Here is a 20,508-nt window from a genome sequence, read left to right as displayed (position 1 = left end):
AGGAAGGATATCCCTCCCAAGTATTTTCTATCAGATGAGTTTTACAGCTCCCAGATTTAACTTTAACGTAGAAATAGTGAACATTGCACTCTTGCATCACATCTTGTCAATAAACAAACACAGCTAGTGATCAGCTTCTGACTTTTTGAAAGTATTATGATTTCAATCAACTATTTTACATGCGCATTTTATTTTATTATTAATCTCATCTTCGTTTCAAAAACTGGCATCCGACAGAGAGAGAGAGAGAGAGAGAGAGAGAGAGAGAGAGAGAGAGAGAGAGAGAGAGAGAGAGAGAGAGAGAGAGAGAGAGAGAGAGAGAGAGAGAGAGAGAGAGAGGTGGACTGCCACAAGTGTAGGAGGGGCAGGGATCATGGGGGGGCGGTCGGCTGGAGGCGATTGGAAAATAGGGAAAACGCGCACGCGCTAATCTGATGATGGCTCTCCGTGACCGGAGGGAGGTTGAGGGAGAAAAGAAAAAACAAAAACAAAAAAAAGTAAGCGCAAGGCGTGAGCATCTCGAGCTGCGTCGCCGGGTCTCTTCCTCCAGAGCCTTTTTTGTTTCAAACTCTCATATGTGACGTATCAATAATTCAGTCGCGCGCGCACGGACCAGCTAGACGGAGCTCGCCCCCCACCACCACCACAACCACCGTCACCTCCCCCCACCACCCACTCGTAAACCTCCAGCATCTTTCCGCGCGCTATGACTGCTTCTCCCGCGTGCACACAGCACGGCCCCGCCGCACCGCGCTTTACACTCCGCTACTCTTTTTCCAAGTCACTGAAAAGCTGCTAAGAAGTGAAAAAGGGGGGGGAAAGGGGCGACGAATTACAAGTGTCAAATCGAGTTGGACTTCCAGGGACGGAGAGGAGAGAAGAATAGCGCCTGCCGCCAACTCAATTTCAAGAGCGAGCGTGTTCGCCAACTCCCAGCAGAGTTCGCTTCACTTTGGGCCGAAGCTGGCGACACTCTAGCCGCCGCATTTTGACGTTTGAAAGTGGACTAAAAAGCCCCGCTTACAAGTCGCCGCTTGTGATTGCGGCTATGTTGGCGTTTTGCCTACTGAGTGCCGTGTGGCTCGCGGCCAGCCCGAACCCGAGCCATGCTCAGAACGAAACGGAACCGATCGTCCTGGAGGGAAAGTGCCTGGTGGTGTGCGACTCCAACCCGACTTCGGACCCCACCGGCACCGCACTGGGAATCTCGGTACGCTCGGGCAGCGCCAAAGTGGCCTTCTCGGCCGTCCGGAACACCAACCACGAACCTTCGGAGATGAGCAACCGGACCATGGTCATCTACTTTGACAGGGTAGGAACAAACACCTGCCTTTCTTATTGAAACTGTCACCTTATCAAGTTCAGGTAATCTGATGCGTGGAGATTTTTTTATTTTTTTTTTTATCAGAAGAAATACATGAGTTTATGTTAAAAATGCTTATGACCAAACGTTGACTAGTCTTACATAATAACTATTTCTGTAGATGAAACTTTGCTATACCATTTTTAGATGGACTGCAATCCCTCATGGGGAAATACAATTTACACTCTGCACAAACTGTGCTGCAGGGTGGGGACGGTGCCTTGCACAAAGGCACTTGAACTACAATAAGAAAGCAGACTGACATCTCACCAAGTTCACTTTTTGTCCACAGCGGGAGTTGAACTGTAAAACTCCTTACAAATAGGATGCTGCCGTTCAAATGTGATCTGGTAGATGCGTTAAAAAGTGTTCTAAAAACAACAACAACAACAAAAAATCCAGGTCAGCAGCATCCGCTCATGCCAGTCTAGCAGAATAATGGTCAGAAGCTCGCTCCATGTACCTAAAAGCAAAGTGTGCGTGATCCATTTCTTTTTCAAGGTAATGCAAATCTAGCATTTAAAAAAGCTTTCATATTTCATCTTTTCAAGATGACAATATTGGCTATGTGATCTGACATGCCATCAAATAATTTATGAACTGCAGGTCACAGGGGCGAGGTCCTACCTGCTTGGGAAAGGTTAATTTTCTCTCAAACTACCGCTCAATTACCCGGCACGGTCCGCTTCCATCCATTAAAGCAGACATTTGACTGCAGAAATGCATAATTGAACTTTCATTGGAACAATGGTTGAGTCTTTTTTTTTCTTTCCCTTGAAAGTTAAGTGGGGGAAAAGAGTAGATGAAGGAATCCAGTTTTTCATCTTCATTGGGGGATATCTGAACACAGAGAGACAAGAGGCACCAACTTGAAGTTCCAATTTAAATCATGTTTTTCAGTAATCATAGACTTGATAGGATTCCTTAGAACTTCAAAAATTGTGATGGTGACCGTGAAAACATCTCATCATTTGCCGCATTCTAAACTCCAATGCGGCAACTAATTGAATGCCGTGCTGGCGACCTAACTTTCTTGTTTTCCTTCTGTCAGGTTCTCGTAAACGTCGGGAGGAATTTTGACGAGGAGAGAAGTAATTTCATCGCTCCGCGAAAAGGGATTTACAGTTTTAACTTCCATGTAGTCAAAGTCTACAACCGCCAAACAATACAGGTTAGTAGTGTGTGTACTTGATCAATGTGTGTGTGCACCTTCTTTCCCCAGAGAAAAAGCTGAGGGTGTGCATCAACCAATGAAGGTTAGTTGCTCTCCGCTATCATAATGAATCCCACACGTGCACAGAGGACAAAATGCGGCGTCTGTAGCACAAGAGGAGGTCCGAATACTGCGGGCGATGCAGCTTCAGTACCATGGACAGCGCAAATTCTCTCCATTACTTCTGTGACATGGCCGCAACATTCAAATTGTGTCGCACAGGTTTCAATTCATAGTCCAAAAATATCTTTTTGTATTCAAATTTGCCCTCTCCTTCATCCCGCTCACAACTCGCTTTCACCGCATTTGCTACGTCAAGTGATAGGAAATCTTTCAGCGGTTCTAAGACTGTTTCCTGTGTTAAACGTGGATAATAAGTGTTAATTACAATTTGTTCTTTTCAAATTAAACTGTTGTGTAATTATGCTGTTGGCTCCCTGGAGTTTTGGCGTTATGTGTTGCTACTTAGACGTTATTATTGGAGTCCCAAATTAATTAGCAGTGCATCTCTGCGGCAACAACAAACAAGGCGGGGAATGTTTGGGAGCAGGTCGTTGTGAGATGGAGATGACAAATGTTCAAAAGTCGTCAAAGTTAGTCCAACAACGCCGAAGACGATGATATTGGGATGACGAAAATATAGCGATTTAAACTTGCTTCCAAATATAGAACCTCGCCTCCCCCCTCCCCTCCTCCATTCATGCTCCCATCCATCCAGGGCACCTGGTGTATTGAGAACTCCCACTGTTTAATTGCCTGAGAGGCAGTTGCTGGAGATGTGAGGCAGCAGATGAAAAACACACATTGCAAAGCATGAAGGCATGGCATGAAAAGGAAGGTGAGAGAAAGGAAAGGTGAAAAGATAACCGCACTGGACGGACGGAGAAAAGTAATGAATGAGGTAGGAGAGGAAAAACAGCTAATGATGGACACAAAGGAGGGAAAAAGAAGCTTTGTTGGGAGGATGAGGACGGAAGGAAGAAAGTGTGAGCAAGCATTGATCATGAGACACTTCTCAAGTGCAAGGAAACTGCTTATTTCGATTAATTGGGAGGGGCCAGGTTGTGTTTGCGGCTCCATTTCGTTTGGGATTTTGCCTTAGTGATTCACTTCAATTACAGGAAAATAAATGCAATTTTTATCGAAAACCAAAGTCATCCGACGCATTTCAGATAACGTGGCAGCCAACAAAATACCGCTTACGTTAATAAAGTGAATAGTTTTTTTTCCCCTACTGTTAATTAGTAGTTCCCTAGCAGGAAATATGTGCACAATTATTTTTTCCAGATACAATCATTATTATTTAACGCTGTTGTTTGAAATTCATTGTAGTAGAATCAAGCACTCTTTTCCGAGACTACATGCATCGAGGGCCAGCAGCTGATGACCAAGCAGACCATTTTATTTAGAAATATGTGGAGAGAGGACATACAAGCCTCTGAATTGTTGTATTATATATTTGAACTCATCCAACATGGTAGCACAGCTTTCGTTGGGTGGGGGTCCAAGTATCCACTTCAAGGTGCAGATGTGCTTCTGTCTTGTCAAAACGCTAGTGCGTGACTAGCACACCACATTTAAAGGGAATGAAAGAATCCGCTGTGATGATTGACTATGTTTACATGCAGTCAATATTCGGGTTAAGGTCAGAATTCTGGTTTGTGAAACAATCAAGGTAACACGTATACATGTGTGGCGGACCAAGTTACTCTCGTTTATACGCCATTTGTGCTCGATTGGAATATCCCGTTCGAACCGCGATACACAGACAATGTAGTTACGTAAATAATGTCATTGTTTTTTGCTGTGAGCATCATGTTTGTTTACACTGGCTTGAGTATTTTTGGTGGGTTACACAAAGCACGGACGCACGTATATACGGATATACTGACGTATATACTTGTATAATTGGCACAAACTGGCGTTTTCGACATAGAGACAAAATAATGTGAGAAGAAATGTATTCAAGCAAGGCTTTTTTAGCGAGTGAGACGGAGCTGCGCATACAAGTCGTTACTACAAAGACCAAGATTCCTTGTGAATTCAATTAAGCAAAGAAGAAGAAAAGCAGATGAAGAAGAAAATAGAAAGAATGTGTACAGAGAAAACCAATGCGCCATTCAATCGAGGTATTCCGAATGTGTTTATATGCACAAGAATTTGGGTTTTGGGTATCTATCTATCTATCTATCTATCTATCTATCTATCTATCTATCTATCTATCTATCTATCTATCTATCTATCTATCTATCTATCTATCTATCTATCTATCTATCTATCTATCTATCTATCTATCTATCTATCGATCTATCCATCCATCCATCCATCTAAAGTCATCTATCTAAAGTCCTATTGTTTATATGTTTATTCATCCATCCATCCATCCACCCATCCATCCATCCATCCATCCATTTTCTTGACCGCTTATTCCTCACGAGGGTCGCGGGGGGTGCTGGCGCCTATCTCAGCTGGCTCTGGGCAGTAGGCGGGGGACACCCTGGACTGGTTGCCAGCCAATCGCAGTGTTTATATATTTAATCAACTAATTGTTCTCCTGAGAAATGAACTGTCTTACACTTACAACTGGGCACTTGTTGAGCAAAGTGATGGCGTCACCTAGCAAAAAGACAAACTTTCTGTGAACATAATTGTCACTTTTTTAGATTAACAACTTGTCATTACTGACATTATAACATCCTACGCATTTCACTTAAAGGTACCTTCCAACACAAGGCATGTCAGTCACATGATGTCTGTCTGAACAGTACAGTAGGTGTTACGGTGGAATATCAAAATTTCAAGGCTTTAGGTAAGTTTGGTGTCCAAACTTGCAACGGGAAACATCCAAAACCTGTAGAACTCTGGCCCTCGAGGACCGAGTTTGGACACCACTGATTTAGGTCGTACAATTTGAAAAGAAATGTAGGAATATGACAGAAGTACAGATGTCACAGTTAATTAAACATATTGATTATCAAATTCAACGACAACTATTTTAATAACCAAGTAATTGATTGTTTAAAGCTACTGAACACAGAATATTTTGAATTTTGAATCACTACTACCACCTGATGACAAAGAATGAAATTGCACATACTCTTCTTCACATACACTCTGAAGTCGGAAGTCCCGCCTCCTCCGTGGCATATACCCCATTATTGACACCAAGCTACAAGATCCGCTGACTGATAATACGTTTGATTGCCGAGCCGGTTCTATTATAACTTGTGACCTGCTCAACAGTGGATTTATAATTTGCTTCCTTTTTAAAACAGTTGTGTTTAATTGCGTGGAATTGTTGCATAGTAAGACAAGTGAACAGAATGTCCAACACAAAATGAACTGTGACAAAAGTTTTACATTTACAAGTTCCCTGCCACTAGAAGGCAGCCTTGATCATAAACTTTGAAATGAGCCACATTAAGTCAAGCGTACACTGAAAAGGTTTGTCTGGGACATTATTTGAAAGGATGAACGATAGATGCGTCACTCCATTCAGGGAGCGATGCACAAAATTTGAGTCTTTTGTGGTCTTGTTTCAGGAACCACTTTCACGCTGCATTCTTTGAAAATTGCTGCATTAGAGGAATAACAGTGGAGCCTGTTCCATTCAGACACAACTGACTGAAGTGTAATATTGCTGTGCACTCACACAGTTGTTGCGGATTCCCTCCTTAAGATCAGTAGATGTATGGTGGCAACAGCATGGCAATTGCTTTCATCATAAAATGGTGTTAGACTGGTGATAAACTTTACTCTTTGCTTAGAGCTGGCCACATTCCAGCAAAAGCACATTCTCTTCGAGCCGGTAAAAAAAAAAAGTGTTTTCACAAAAAAATCTACATCTTGTATTTGTTTCCGATGTGGTGTTAGTGCTAGATGCTTGCCTTAATTTAATCATCGGAATCTTGATGTTACTCAAATAAATGAAAAAAAATTCTGTCCTCAGACTTGCCTGGCAGAATATCACATAAAGCGAGAACTTCTTTGTATACATTTTCAAAAAGAAAGACGCAAGAGAAAATGACATTGCTTAAATATTAATGGTAAGTCCTAAATACAGGCAGCTCACAAAGACTGTAGTTGCAGCTAATATGAAATACAATCGGAATACAGTTAATAATATTAAAAAAAAAAAAAAAAGTATGCACATGAATGCACAAACTGGTCTTCATATAGCCATCATATTCGGGATTATACCATGAAATAGCCAATTCGTAGTCTCAATAATAAACTACTTCGCTCAAAGCTAACATACAAAAAAAATATTAAAAAACAAAACAAAACATGAGCCGTCTTATTGGTGTGAGTTACATGTACAGATTGAGCAAAGACACTAACTAATGAGGCCAAATGATACAGTTGGGAGAACAAATGAGAATGCAAGGAGATGATTGGCCCGAAAAAAGGAGGAGGCACGGCTGAGAAGAACTGGTTTAATAAAATATGCAGCAAAACTTGTAGTGGAAGTAAATGTATAATTGTTAAAAGAACACACCACTAATAACTAAATTTCCAGTAATGGTTTAGGTATTGTTGTGTAAAGACGTAATAGGCAAGAAAAAGACCGTCTTCTATCTCAAATACTGCGCCAATTCTGATCAGAGTAAAATCCTCAGTATGCCAGGCCTCTCCTAATGTGAGCTTTGCACACGACATGTAGCTGGCCTAGCAGCGTAAAAGTCACCCGGATGTTGACAGTTGAGGTGAGGGACCGTCCACGACTTAGATTTCCAGAGTGAAAAACGTCAATGGTGACTTGACTGGTAATTTGAGCCTCTGTAAACACGCAACTTGCAGACGCTCCCCAATGCCGACTTGCTATGAGCCGGCCAGCTGAATGAGTTCTTATCGGCCACTTTCATCCCCGATTTCGTCTCGACACACATCTTTGGCGAGTCCCCTGTGGCTGGACTGCTTTTGAACAAGTGCTTCTTTGCTATAGGGCGTAATTCCACCTTTGATGTCCGCCATGTGACGCAATAATTCCTCGTGTCTTTGTTGTCATTAGAGGCCATGTCATATATGCGTGTTTTACGCACACGACACATCACGATGATCACGTGACTGTACAAAATGCCCATACTGTACTTAATGCAAAAATATTTATTTAAAGTGCTATAAAATCGTAATCGCTCAACATAAATTGACATTTTTTTTTACAGCGAAGAATTAAATTAACCATTTCACAGAATAGCTGGTTATTTTTCATAAGTCTTGTATTCCTTTAAGTCAATGAAACACGTTTAGGCTGAGACCATGATACTAATTAAACACGAAAACGATTATTACTGGGTTTTTTTTTGTTTGTTTGTTTTTGTTTTTGTTTTTTTTTGTTTTTACTATTAGTCGTTCCGGAGAATAAGTCACATGTCAAAAAAAGGGCATCAGGAAGAAAAAAAATGGTTTTCATTTTTAATTTGTCTGTGTTTTTTTTTTCTTTCTTTTTTTATTTAATGCATTTTGGGAAACCTCTGTTGGAAAATACTAACTGACTTGTTGTGGGGTTGGAAGCTGTATCTTTGCCTATACTGCTGCACTGTTCATACTGTAGACTATGTTTTGCCAAGTTTCTTGCATTCACAGTAGTTTAGTTTAGTTTATTCATTTTTTCCTTTCGGACACATTACAGTTTACATCAATCACATCACATCATTTGCAACATTGACATCCGAAAGAAGGGCTGACGGGTAGAAGCCGAAGCTTATTCGAGACCCGTCCCCATCGACCATTACTATAACGCATCAATCATATACATTATTTAGAATAGACATTAATTTTTATCGTTATCCATCCCATACTATCCCAGACACTGCTCGCTCAGTTCATCTTGAATGTCCGTGTGTAGATTGTGGCTAGTCCCAGTCATTTGGCACTGGTGAGTCGGTCCCCAGAAGAGAGAATATTACAAGGCCGCTTCTGTCAAAATTTGATGGATGACATTCTTAATTAGATTAGGGGGGTCATGTGTGGGTCATGACCCCTCCCTAATGAAGATTAATGACCCTTTAATGACTTCCAGATGTCATATAATGAGGGTTAATGACCCTTAATGACTTCCAGATGTCATTTAATCAGGGTTAATGACCCTTAATGACTTCCTGATGTCATTTAATGAAGATTAATGACCCCTAATGACTTCCTGATGTCATTTAATGAAGATTAATGACCCTTAATGACTTCCTGATGTCATTTAATGAAGATGAATGACCCTTTAATGACTTCCAGATGTCATATAATGAGGGTTAATGACCTTTAATGACTTCCAGATGTCATTTAATGAGGGGTAATGACCTTTAATGACTTCCGGATGTCGTTTAATGAGGATGAATGACCTTTAATGACTTCCGGATGTCGTATAATGAAGATGAATGACCTTTAATGACTTCCGGATGTCGTTTAATGAAGATGAATGACCTTTAATGACTTCCAGGTGTTATATAATGAAGATGAATGACCCTTAATGACTTCCTGATGTCATTTAATGAAGATTAATGACCCCTTAATGAAGATGGATGATGTGTAGGTGGTGTTCCTACCTGTTTTTGCAGATATCATGGCTGACCCGGGTTCAAATGCTAATTGTTTGGTTAACTTCCGGATCCGGTGCACGCCCCCCTAGATTGAGTGAATAATGAATAATAATGAGATTGAATGACGTGATCGGAGGGAGTGGTTTAGTATGGGTAAAAAGTATATAACAAGCGCTTCAACAGTCCGATAGAGCTACAGCGAGGATGGCGGGGAAAATCAATGTAATCAGCGAGACAAATGTTTCAGTGCAGATGGGACGCACTGGGACCGACTCGATTTTGGATGCGCCGCGTAAGAAGCAGATGTTTTTGCGACGTATTCAGAAACCCCCCGCAGAGTCTTTGGAGGAAATATGGTCTTTGGATCCATCTGCCTCATGGGGATACCGCTTCCTTTACGAGATGGGTGAGCTGTGTCTGTATTTTAGCATGGACGGTGTTGAAAATACATCACCTAGTGGCTATGGGACTCTAAACTCTAATGACTGGGGTATATTAAATCAACTGGTACCTCGAGTGTTGAAAGAATGTATGAAGTCGTCTGAACCATGGAATGTTTTAACATTTACATGGGTCTCGAGGACAACGCCTACAGGTCGTTGGTTTTTTAAGGTGAAAATTGATTCTAACAACCTGATAGAGACTGGTGATCGCACAAATCAGAATGAACTGTTTTTTACTTTGGAAGCATTTAACACTGAATGTGGTGTTTTTTTGAGGGTTTTGACCCTACCGTTGGCTGAATGGAATGAGAGGATGGATGCGCACTCTGAAAAAATCTCCACCCTCTTTTTGGACAGCCGGCATTGGCGAAACATTGTGGGTGTAAGGAAGGCGTTGACGTTTGAGTAGTCAACGCCCCTATGAACCGCCTACTCTGACGTCATAAGCCAACCCCCCTCAAGGACAGCCCCCCTACCACTTAGACAATGGGAAAATACGCCTCTTTACAACAAATCCCACCCATATAACCGCCCCTATGTAATATAAGAGCAGGAGTCTCCAGCCGGACTACACTTTGCCGGAAAAAGCCAACGACGACAACGATGCCTCCTACCAGACAGAGTTCCAGACGCCTGGCAACATCGTGGACGCCTCTGGGTGCCCGGAGTGTGGTGCCTCTGGTGGAAGGATCGCGGCTTAAAGTCTCAAAAGGTACGCAGACAGAGAGCTCTGACTTTGAGGAGGGAAAGGACGTTGAGGCAGCCGCGACCCACCTTGAGCGAGAGCAGTTGGACTGTTCTCAGTACCCCGCGACTGCCGACGAGAACACCCCTCCGCCGGAGAACTCTCAAGAAGTGCAGCTGACCGATGAGTACATTGCCTCGCTGGAGTATTCACAACTGCTGATGACTCCTGAGGAACTCAATACCCGGCATGAACACCTACCTCCTCAGCAGCCTCAGGAGTCTCAGCAGCAGCAGCCTCAGGAGCAACTAACCTCTGACGGGGACGTTGTGGAGGGGTGCCCGCCAACAGCTTTGCCTTCACCTACAAACCTTGACAAGGACTGGGACCTTGTCTGGAACGGGCCCCCGGACAGTTGGCTGTGTCGGGATAAGTACAACTGTATAAAACAGACTATAGGACATCTCCTCAATCAAGTTATAGTTAAATACAGTAGAGATGAATGTAATGGCTGTTTAATCAACCATCCCAGCCAGAGGCAGCACCAGTGTCTAGAAATAGACGATGATGAGTATTTTAGGAAACATTATCATCGTGTGATAGCATTGTTGTGCACGCCTAAATTCCTCCCCAGCATTCATTACATGTTGAACTTGCTTCATCTGACTACCGACATTAAGAAGGTCAAGACAGCGGCCGAGATTGTCCTGCTAGATCTCGAGCAAGAGAAGAAGATACTCGACAAGCTCGAGCAACTGGACGCCCTTGAAGGCCCCGGATCGCTGTCGAACGACCTCAAGACTCTGCTGGACAAGTACTACAATTCTAAATAGAGACACACGATGGGGAATATCTTCAGAAAATTGTTGTTTCGATATTACGGTTTGTGTAATTGGGCGGACATTCTGGAGAGAACCATTCTACATACTTCTGACCGAGACGGACGAATTGACAAAATGTTGTTGATTATGCAAAAAGTCAGATCATTGTCTCATTCGCTATTTCATGTATCTTGGGATTGTTTTGTCAGACGTGTTGTGAACGAGAGTCATTTGGGTTTGGCCAATACAATTAAAGCCATTCTGGATGCATGGTGTGATGACGTGGGTGTAGGTCACCTGGTAACAATTTTGACTCTGTTTGTTGATTCTGCAAAATACTGTCTAGAAAATAACTACCCTTTAGACTTACCTGTTGAATTAAAAGAATTTCAAACCGTCGTTGAATTAAAAGTTAGTCCCTATGTCTTATCCCGAGTCCTTGAGTATATTAATTCTTAGTATTGCCTTTTAGTATTATGCATGTAATCAGTTTTACTATTGTGTATGATTATACTATGGAAATCATGTAATAAACCAAAAAAACAAAAGAAGTCATGTCTGTGTGAATTTATCAATAAATAATCGTTGCATATATCATTTAAATTCATTTTCTGATGATGATGGCTGAGAGGAAGTGTATGGAGAAGCTTTACTACGATGCCTCACACCCGGCCAGTTTTGGTGGTGTAGAGCGTTTACACTTAGGTGTACAGGATGTTACGGGTAAAAAAGTAAATCGTGATCGAGTCAGGGGTTTCTTAATCGAGCAAGATGCCTACACTTACACAAACCCGCTAGAATCAATTTCCCACGAAACAGGGTTTTTGTCCCAAGGGCGCTGAATCAATTTCAGGCAGACCTCTGCGATATGCAGGCCCTGGCTGGCGTCAACGATGGATTTAAATATTTACTGACCGTCATCGATGTTTTTTCAAAAAAAGCCTACGTACGCATTTTGAAGGATAAGACGGCTCCGCAGGTAGTTAAAGCTTTTGAATCTGTTTTGTCTGAGAGTGGGACGCCTCGAAAAATACAGACCGACGCGGGTAAAGAATTTTTTAACAGACATTTTCAGAACCTGATGAAAAAACACAACATTGTTCATTTTGCTACTGCCAGTGATCTGAAAGCCCAGGTTGTTGAAAGGTTTAATAGAACTTTAAAAACTAGAATGTGGAGATATTTTACGGCCAGAAACACACGCAGGTATATCGACGTCGTACAAGATTTAGTAAGTAGTTATAACGAAAGCTACCATAAAAGTATAAAAATGAAGCCCAATCAAGTTACTGACGGAAATACTCAACAGGTTTTCCAGAATCTATACGGTAATATGCCGATAGAGCAAAGTGGGAAATTAAAAATGCGTTTTAAAACAGGAGATGTGGTGAGGATATCTAAATTAAGAGGAGTGTTTGATAAAAAATACGAGCAGAGCTTTACGGACGAATTGTTTACCATATCTGAATGTCTTCCTCGTTTTCCACCCGTCTACAAACTGAAAGATTATGACGGGGATGTCATAGAAGGATCGTTTTACGAAGGTGAATTACAGAAGGTGAGCGTATCAAAAGACCACACATTCCATATTGAGAAAATCCTTAAAAGGCGCACGGTGAGGGGGCAGAGACAATTCCTCGTTCGTTGGAAGGGATGGCCCTCGAAATTCGATAGCTGGGTCCCCGCTTCTCAGATTGTAGACGTTTAAAAAAGAGTTTCAAATACAACTTGTATCAGAAGCCGGCATGGATCCCTTACACGATGGAGGATTCTACGTTACTCTACCTTCTAACGCTAGTATGGATGTGTATACGGACAACACAATCTCACAGTTCAGAGTGAATTTGGCCCAACACATTGATCTCGAAGGAAGTTGGGAGGTGGCCCTGACTGAGATTTCATACCCTCGTAGTTGGATAAACGTACCCGAAAACCAGACTACTTTCTATATAAAAGATATGACGCTTTCCAAAGCTAAGGATGCAAAGAACTCCGAGACAGCTAGGGGGTCTGATAAAAACGAATTTGTAACCCACACCTTAGATATTACATCCGGGGAATATGAAGATCTTGACAAGCTACGAGAGGCGGTTCTGTATATTATAAAAAATAAAATAGGCAACCAAATTTTACTCCATTACGATATTAATATGCGGAAATTTCTTTGGATGTCGTCAACCGGATGTTATAAGATCCGCTTTAATGCACCGTTGGCTTACATACTTGGTATGAAGGAAGGACAATGGTTTACTATAAAACCTAATTGGTTACCTGCCCCGTACCCAGCCGATATAAAGGCGGGTCAATACCATTTATACGTTTATACAGACGTGGTGCAACACCAGACGGTAGGGGATGCCTATGCTCCGTTATTGAGGACTGTTCCGATCGAAGGGAGATACGGGGAGTTTATTTTTAAAACTTTCAACCCTGCTTACTACCTGCCTATTAGTAGGAGACATATTGAAGAAGTAGGAATACAGATTAAGACGGATCAGAATCAGCCGGTTAATTTTAAATACGGAAAGATAATTATTACCCTGCATTTTAAACCGAGGTAAAAAACAATGGTCGTGATGGAGACACACCCTGACCTGTATCGCTTTGTTAATTATTACGAAACCCAAGCAGGAGGGTCGCTTCCGGGTTTTTACGGGGCCCCTGTGCAATATGGGCGAGGTTTGGGCTCCATTTTTTCTAAACTTTTCCGTTTTGTCGTACCTTTAGTCAAAAAAGGTTTTACAGTAGCGAAACCTCACCTGCAGTCGGCGGCTAAAAATATTGCCATGGATGTAGCAGGACGTGCGATGGAAAGAATACAGAGAAGAGAAAAGAATCAAGATGGATCCGGGTTAATGGTTTTGGCTCGAAGACCTTCGAGGAGACCGATAGGTCAGAGACTGGTTACTCATAAAAAGCGTAGGCGTGCAGTCAAAAGGAAATCAGTCTCAAGAAGGAAGCGCCGAAGAAGCAACGCCGACATTTTCTCTTAAACAATCTGACGAAAATGGCTCTTTTACATCACAAGTCGCAAGAATGCACTCTGTCGGAATTAGATTTGTTCTCACCCCCAATGACCCAACTTTCGATAGAACAAAGCCAATACGTCGAAATTTCACCCTTATCAGCTTTGACGGAGCAAGGACCCATTGAATTCTTCATACCGGGGGACGGTTCTAAATATATGGATCTCTCGGACACAATGCTTTACCTGCGTTTGCGAGTAACACACAGAGACGGCTCTCATCTGGGCCCCACCGACCACGTAGGCATCATTAACTATCCGTTAAACACAATCTTTACCCAAGTAGATGTTACATTAGGGGATAGACTCATCTCACAATCAAGCGCTACTCACCCTTACAGAGCTATGATTGAAACATTGTTAAACTTTTCAGAGGATTCTCTCAAAAGCCAATTTAGCACAGCCATGTTCTTCAAAGATACACGAGGGCGGATGGATTCAACATCGCTCACGGGCAACGATGTTAATGAAGGGCTGGTTCACAGAGCCCAATTGATTGAGGGGTCCAGGGAATTTCAACTCCTAGGCCCCATTCACTCGGATATTTTCTTTTGTGAGAGATACCTCTTAAATAACGTGGATCTAAGGCTAAAGCTAACAAGAGCCAGCGATGATTTTTGTTTAATGAGTCCCCCCGACGCTGATTGCTCTCTGAAGATAATAGGAGCCACCCTTTTTGTAAAAAAAGTAGCGGTCGCACCGGCCGTTTCTTTGGGTCACGCAGCGGCTCTCCACAAAGACAACGCGCTGTACCCCCTATCGAGGATCAACGTAAAGACTTACTCTATACCCCAGTTATCGAGGATCTGCCATCAAGACAATCTCTTTTTGGGACATACGCCAAAGTATGTGGTTTTAGCACTCGTCAATCACAGCGCTTTTGTGGGGCGGAAGAATTTAAATCCTTTTAACTTTGCCCACCACAATATTGAATACCTAGCCCTAACTCAAGAAGGGCGGCAGATCCCATCTAAGGCGTTTCAACCCCAATTTAACGCAGGAAACGCAGTGCGCGAGTTTCATAACTTGTTTACCTCGACGGGGAGGTTTTTAAAAGATTTACCTCTAAGTATAGACCACGAAGACTTTCAACAAGGCTATGCTCTGTTTGCCTTTAATCTAAATCCTAGCCAGGACACAGAGGCTTTATCCCCTGTGTCCAGCGGTACACTCAGATTGGAGATGAGATTCAGGACCCCGCTTCCCCATACCGCCACACTTATTGTGTACGCTTGTTACGACTCTATTTTAGAAATTAACTCGAAGAGGGAAGTGTTAATGGACTATTACTGAGGAGATGAACGGAAGGGAATTGGAGAGTTTGATGACACGTTTACAAGGACATTTATTTGGAGGCGTTTACGCTTCGGACGAGTTATCCTCCTTGAAACCCTCGCCCCCCATATACTATATAGTTAATACACACCCCCGCTCTAAACCCGGAGAACATTGGTTGGCTCTCACCTTGGAAAAGGACGACTCTGCATCTTTTTTCGACCCCTTCGGCTTTCCCCCTGATTTTAAATATTACCCACAAAGTATAAAGTCTTTTCTGGAAAAGTATTCTAACCGTATAATTTACCATAATCGCCAGTTACAACACGAACTGTCAGCGGCCTGCGGCCCTCATTGTGTGTACTACCTGAGCCATAGAGGGTGTGGAGAGTCTTACCAGGATGTGATGGACTGCTACACCGACGATGTAATCAAGAATGATGCTATGGTATCTGCTTTTGTTCGGCGACACCGGTTTTTTACCTGCAAACCATGCGGAGGACAAAAATCATGTTCTTTCAACAAATTTAAAAAATGTCATTGTCTGTAACGGATTATGTTTTTCAAATCATTTATTCAATAAAAGCAATTTAAAAGGCAATACAGAGTGATGTGTTTTTCCTTACATAAAATAAGTGTCATATTTAAAACCCCTCCCACTTTATAGTCGAAGCAGTCCGTTTTCTTTTCTTTTTCCCGTTTGAAGATTCCTTAACAATGGGATTAGGTGTATATGAGCCGTTTTTTAGACGTCTCAACTCCTCGCGTGCATGTGGGTTAGAAACCGTTGTTTCGGGTATATTGAGTTCTGAGAGGGTGTGTAGAAACTCACTCCAACCTCTAGGACCTTGCGATGAAACATTCTTGCCGATGAGATGTTTGAGTAAATCAGTCATGTGGGATCCTCTGACGGGCTTACCTCTGAAGATGAATTCGCTGCGAGGAGTCCAACCTCTTTCGTCGGTAGACAGTTTTCTTAAAACATAATCGGCGTTTTTACGGTAACGAGGAGGGATTGTTTGGACGATGTCGAGCCAGGCTTCATTCTCCAAACCCGTCGCTTCATCTGATGGGGATGTGTTTGATGTCTCAGCAGGTAGAGTCAGGTTGATTGGTCGTCGTTCGTTTTCCCCTTGTTTGAGCAACCCTAAATATCGTTGCATCAAGGATTGGTACTTTTTAATTTTCTCATACTGGTCTAGAGAACTATCTTCTAGGACCTCCTTCATTTTAAAATCCAAATTACGCTCCACCGTCTCTCGAATGGTTGGTTCGGGCCTGCTTAAACGTTCCAGTTGGTGAGGTGAGACAAGAATCATTTTCTGAGCTGTTCTCAAACTCATATTGGTTAAAGTTTATTTATTTATTAGACCGCCTAAAAGACTTCCGAGGACAGGGGCGAATGCCCCCAACAAGGGTAAGATAAAACCACCCTTTTGAATCAAGACCGCACGTTTTTTCTTCAGACTTTTTTTTCTTATCGGCCAATTCTCTGATCACCTTCTTTTGCTTTTTTAGCCTCTTATACTGCGAAGGACTCAGCGGTATGTGACCTTTTAAGAGATTTAGAGCAATCTCGCAGAGAGCTTTCACCAAGCTAGCGGGACCGCGCAAAAGTATGTCTTTACGTTTCTTGGGCTTGGAGTGAAACAAAGTTTTGAGCAGCGGAGCATTTCTTTTTAAAAGCTTCGACATCTTATTAAGTCTTGGGTATGTAGACGGTAGGCCACTGATGAGCTAGTAAGCCCGTCCTCAGTCTATATTGATCTGGACATGTCGGGGTTAAATCCACTAATAAATACCCGTGAGCGTCTTTGGTAGCGTCTTCAAAGCTTTCCAAAAAATACTTTTTCTTTGAGGGAAATATCTGATTAGCCAAAACACTCTTTTGTAATTTATCACGCGGGTTTTTAAACAACACCATATAATTACTGTTGAGGCTGATTGTCCGGCTGTATTTACCTTGATGAAAAATGTTCTGCGTTAACATGATGACGCTCATATTCCTATGATGTCTATATTGGGTAAAAATTCTTACCACCTCAGGGTGGTCCGACGCCTGAAAGATGACGTCGTCCAGAATAACCAAATGACTTTGACGCGCTGGAAACAAACTTTCATCCTCAAAAGAATCAGGGAGACCTTTCACAAAGTTAATATTTTTATTCAGCTTTTGAAGTTCCTCGTACAGAGGTTGAAAAGAAGTGTAGATCCATACAACATTGTCAGGAAGACTTTTCATAACATGGTTACAATTTTCCAAGATACTTTTTACAAAATATGTTTTTCCACACCCGCTTGGTCCAGATATTAAACAAGAAAAGGGGGGTTGAAGCCTCGGATCAAAATCAACTTGATTTAACTCCATTTCACAAAACACACTAATAACCGAAAGGCAGGGTGCGTCCGTGGGGGATAAGACGTCTCTTGTCATATACTACCCTGAACTTTTTCATGAATGACATGTTTTTTAGGTGAAAACCCTTTTTGTTACGCACGATAGTGTGTTGAGGCGTTTCAATCGTTCTGGTTTGTGTGCCTGATGAGTCAATGTACCCTTCAACTAAATTCTTGATGCTGTCAAAATTGACGCGTTTGCAAGTGTCATGGGTCTGTGTGATACCTTTTACCTTCATTACCGTTTTCATGCTGTTCCTAGTTTGGTAGGCGTAACTTTTAGGACCCGCTGAAACAAACTCCTGAATGCTATCTCCTCCCAACTCGTCAGTCAAATCCCCCAAATAGTCACCTAATTCCAAAGGACTTTCGCCGTCTTTGACTACATAGACGAGGCTGTCCGTGTCGGTGTACAAAACACTCGTCTGCAGTCGCTCCAAATATGCGTACATTTTTAGACGTGCATAAGCCGTGGTCATGCATGCTGCAAAGATGTTAGCGGTTTTGGAGGGGGGGGGGACGTTGCAACGTCGGTTGTAGCTGTACTGCACGATCGACCTTTGATCGTTGAGGAAGTGAAAGGCTTTGATCTCGTACACCCCCGAAAATAACAATTCAAAGAAGCGTTCTGTGCTGCTTACAATCTCTGTTTTATCCAAATTATCACGCTGTCCCAATTTGCCCCAAAAGTTGTTGAGGCATAATTTAGACACCTGCCTCTTACCCGCATTCACATTTATTTTTGAGGGGTCTAGTCTAATACCTTGGTGAGTCTCATAGTTTTCGATGTACTTTTCCCTACCTGCCTGATCAACGACGTAGGAAGGATACCCCGAGGCCTCTTGCTTCCCTTTAAGGAATGTATCGATGTATGCTTTGAAGACGTCGCTACTCGACGAGTCAAAATGCCACACCTCCGTAATTTGTGATACGGTGTAGCCCAGCTCGAGAGCCTTGTTGAATTCAGGCGACTTTTTTAACCGCAGCCACTCATGCTCCCACATCAACACAAGCTGTACACCGTGCTTGACTTTTAGATCCTGTATTTTCTTTTTAACCCTGTCAAACTTTTCTTGAAACGGTCGTTTACTCATAGGACACTTTTGAGTAGGATCGTAACATTCACGGCATCCGTGATAGAAACATCCGAGATATTCCCATACATATTTTACGCCGTCTATCAAAGCGTACCCGTCTACATAGTACTGCCCGATCTTGACCTCCCCCTTGTTTAAGGCGTGAATAATAGGTATTTTTTGGCTGTGCGCCACCCACATTAGGTATTGGATCGAGTCGCGTGAGAATGATTTGGTTTGTTGTATGTAATTATCGGTCGGCGTAATAGCCAATGTTTTAGGTGTTAGGAAATTGTTCCGGAACACCTTCATGCAGGAGGAGGCGATAGTTACAGAATTGAACGGGTCTGTACCAGTCGCATTAAGAAACTCCTCTCTAAATTTCTCACAAGCTGTCGCCAAAATATTCACATCATTTCTGCAGTACATTAGAGCTTCCTGAGCAAAATTGAAGGTTCCCTTACACGCTACCTCGTACCATTCAAAAAACGTTGTACGATGGACCGTCGACATACGCTCTACCCCATAATATTTTGGATCAGGGTAGGGACCGATGTAATTTAAATGGTCTAGAGAGCTAAAGCCATGGGGGAAATACCCTTTAGTTTGATCGATGAAACCTAGAGCTTTAGGCAAGGAGCTGAGGGGCATCGTGAGGAAGGACAAGGAGTCGTTGTACCCCAGTTTGTAGTCCGTATCTGAGAAACAAATGACTTTGCTCCCTTGCATAATGACGCTGACATTAACCCCCATGTCTACCATTTTGTTTAGAATGATGTAAGCGTCAAAACCTTTGGCGTTGTGAGCGATTAGTTTAGACTGTTCAAAACGAGGGTTCCTGACATAATCAAGAAATTGTTCGACGCAATCAAGACCCAACCAATGTTTTTCCACCCCCTTTGTCGATTTGGTACACACTAGGTAGGGTTTGTGTTTACCGTCAGCACCTACGAATGTTTCAAAATCGTAGTAAATTATTTGTTTACAAGGCGCTTCCGGTTTTAGAGGCTGCATGTAACACAGATGAGGGTTTCCTCTCGCCTCATCACCGCCCTTAGGTAGAACCTCTCCACATACTGTGCATTTGGCTTGAGGGCATTTATGTTTAACATTCTCCCCCTGTGATTTGACGTAATATTCCACACTGCATTCGCTACATTTTTTGTATTTCTCACAGTTGCTAGTCTCGGATTTTGAGGTCTGTCTGCGTTCTTTGTGTTTAACGAAGCAACTCTCGTTCTGACATATTTTATTACAATCGTTACAATGAATGGCTTTGAACGGTTGTTGTTTGCAGGTAGGGTCGAGACAGATGTGACAATGCCCCTCACAACTATGTTGTTCTTGGTTTTTATGCCCTTTGTAACATTGTCTGCAAAAGTAGGATTTCCCTATGAACTCCTTAACCGATTTTATTCCATAATAGTGTCCGTCTAATAGCAGTAAGAACACTGAGTCCTCTGATTTGGGGTATTGCGTCTCAAAAAAAGACAGGGGGCGTTCGCAATCCGCTCTATAAGCTATAACGATTTTGCGTTTCACAAGCGTTTCAAATTTGTGTACGTCCCTCAGACTAACGGCAGTCTCACAAGTCAACCCCACGCTTTGCTGTAAATAACGAGCCCTCTGTGTAGCCTGATCAACAGTCAACGATCCGTCAAGCAGGTATGCTAACGA

At 42.5% G+C, this 20,508-nt stretch overlaps 1 protein-coding gene across 1 annotated transcript in view; it reads left to right on the top strand.

Moving 5' to 3' along the window:
- Positions 1 to 375: 375 nt before the first annotated feature.
- Positions 376 to 20,508, top strand: part of cbln1 (cerebellin 1 precursor) — a 34,300-nt gene continuing 14,167 nt past the window's right edge. Inside the window, exons 1-2 of the mRNA XM_077515842.1 lie at positions 376 to 1,312; positions 2,415 to 2,534. Of these exons, the coding sequence (XP_077371968.1) occupies positions 1,049 to 1,312; positions 2,415 to 2,534 (384 nt within the window). The 5' untranslated portion in view covers positions 376 to 1,048. The remainder of the gene's footprint in view (positions 1,313 to 2,414; positions 2,535 to 20,508) is intronic.

This window comes from Festucalex cinctus, chromosome 3 (assembly GCF_051991245.1).
Source record: "Festucalex cinctus isolate MCC-2025b chromosome 3, RoL_Fcin_1.0, whole genome shotgun sequence".
NCBI lineage: Eukaryota > Metazoa > Chordata > Actinopteri > Syngnathiformes > Syngnathidae > Festucalex > Festucalex cinctus.
This window is presented reverse-complemented; position numbering and strand designations above follow the sequence as displayed.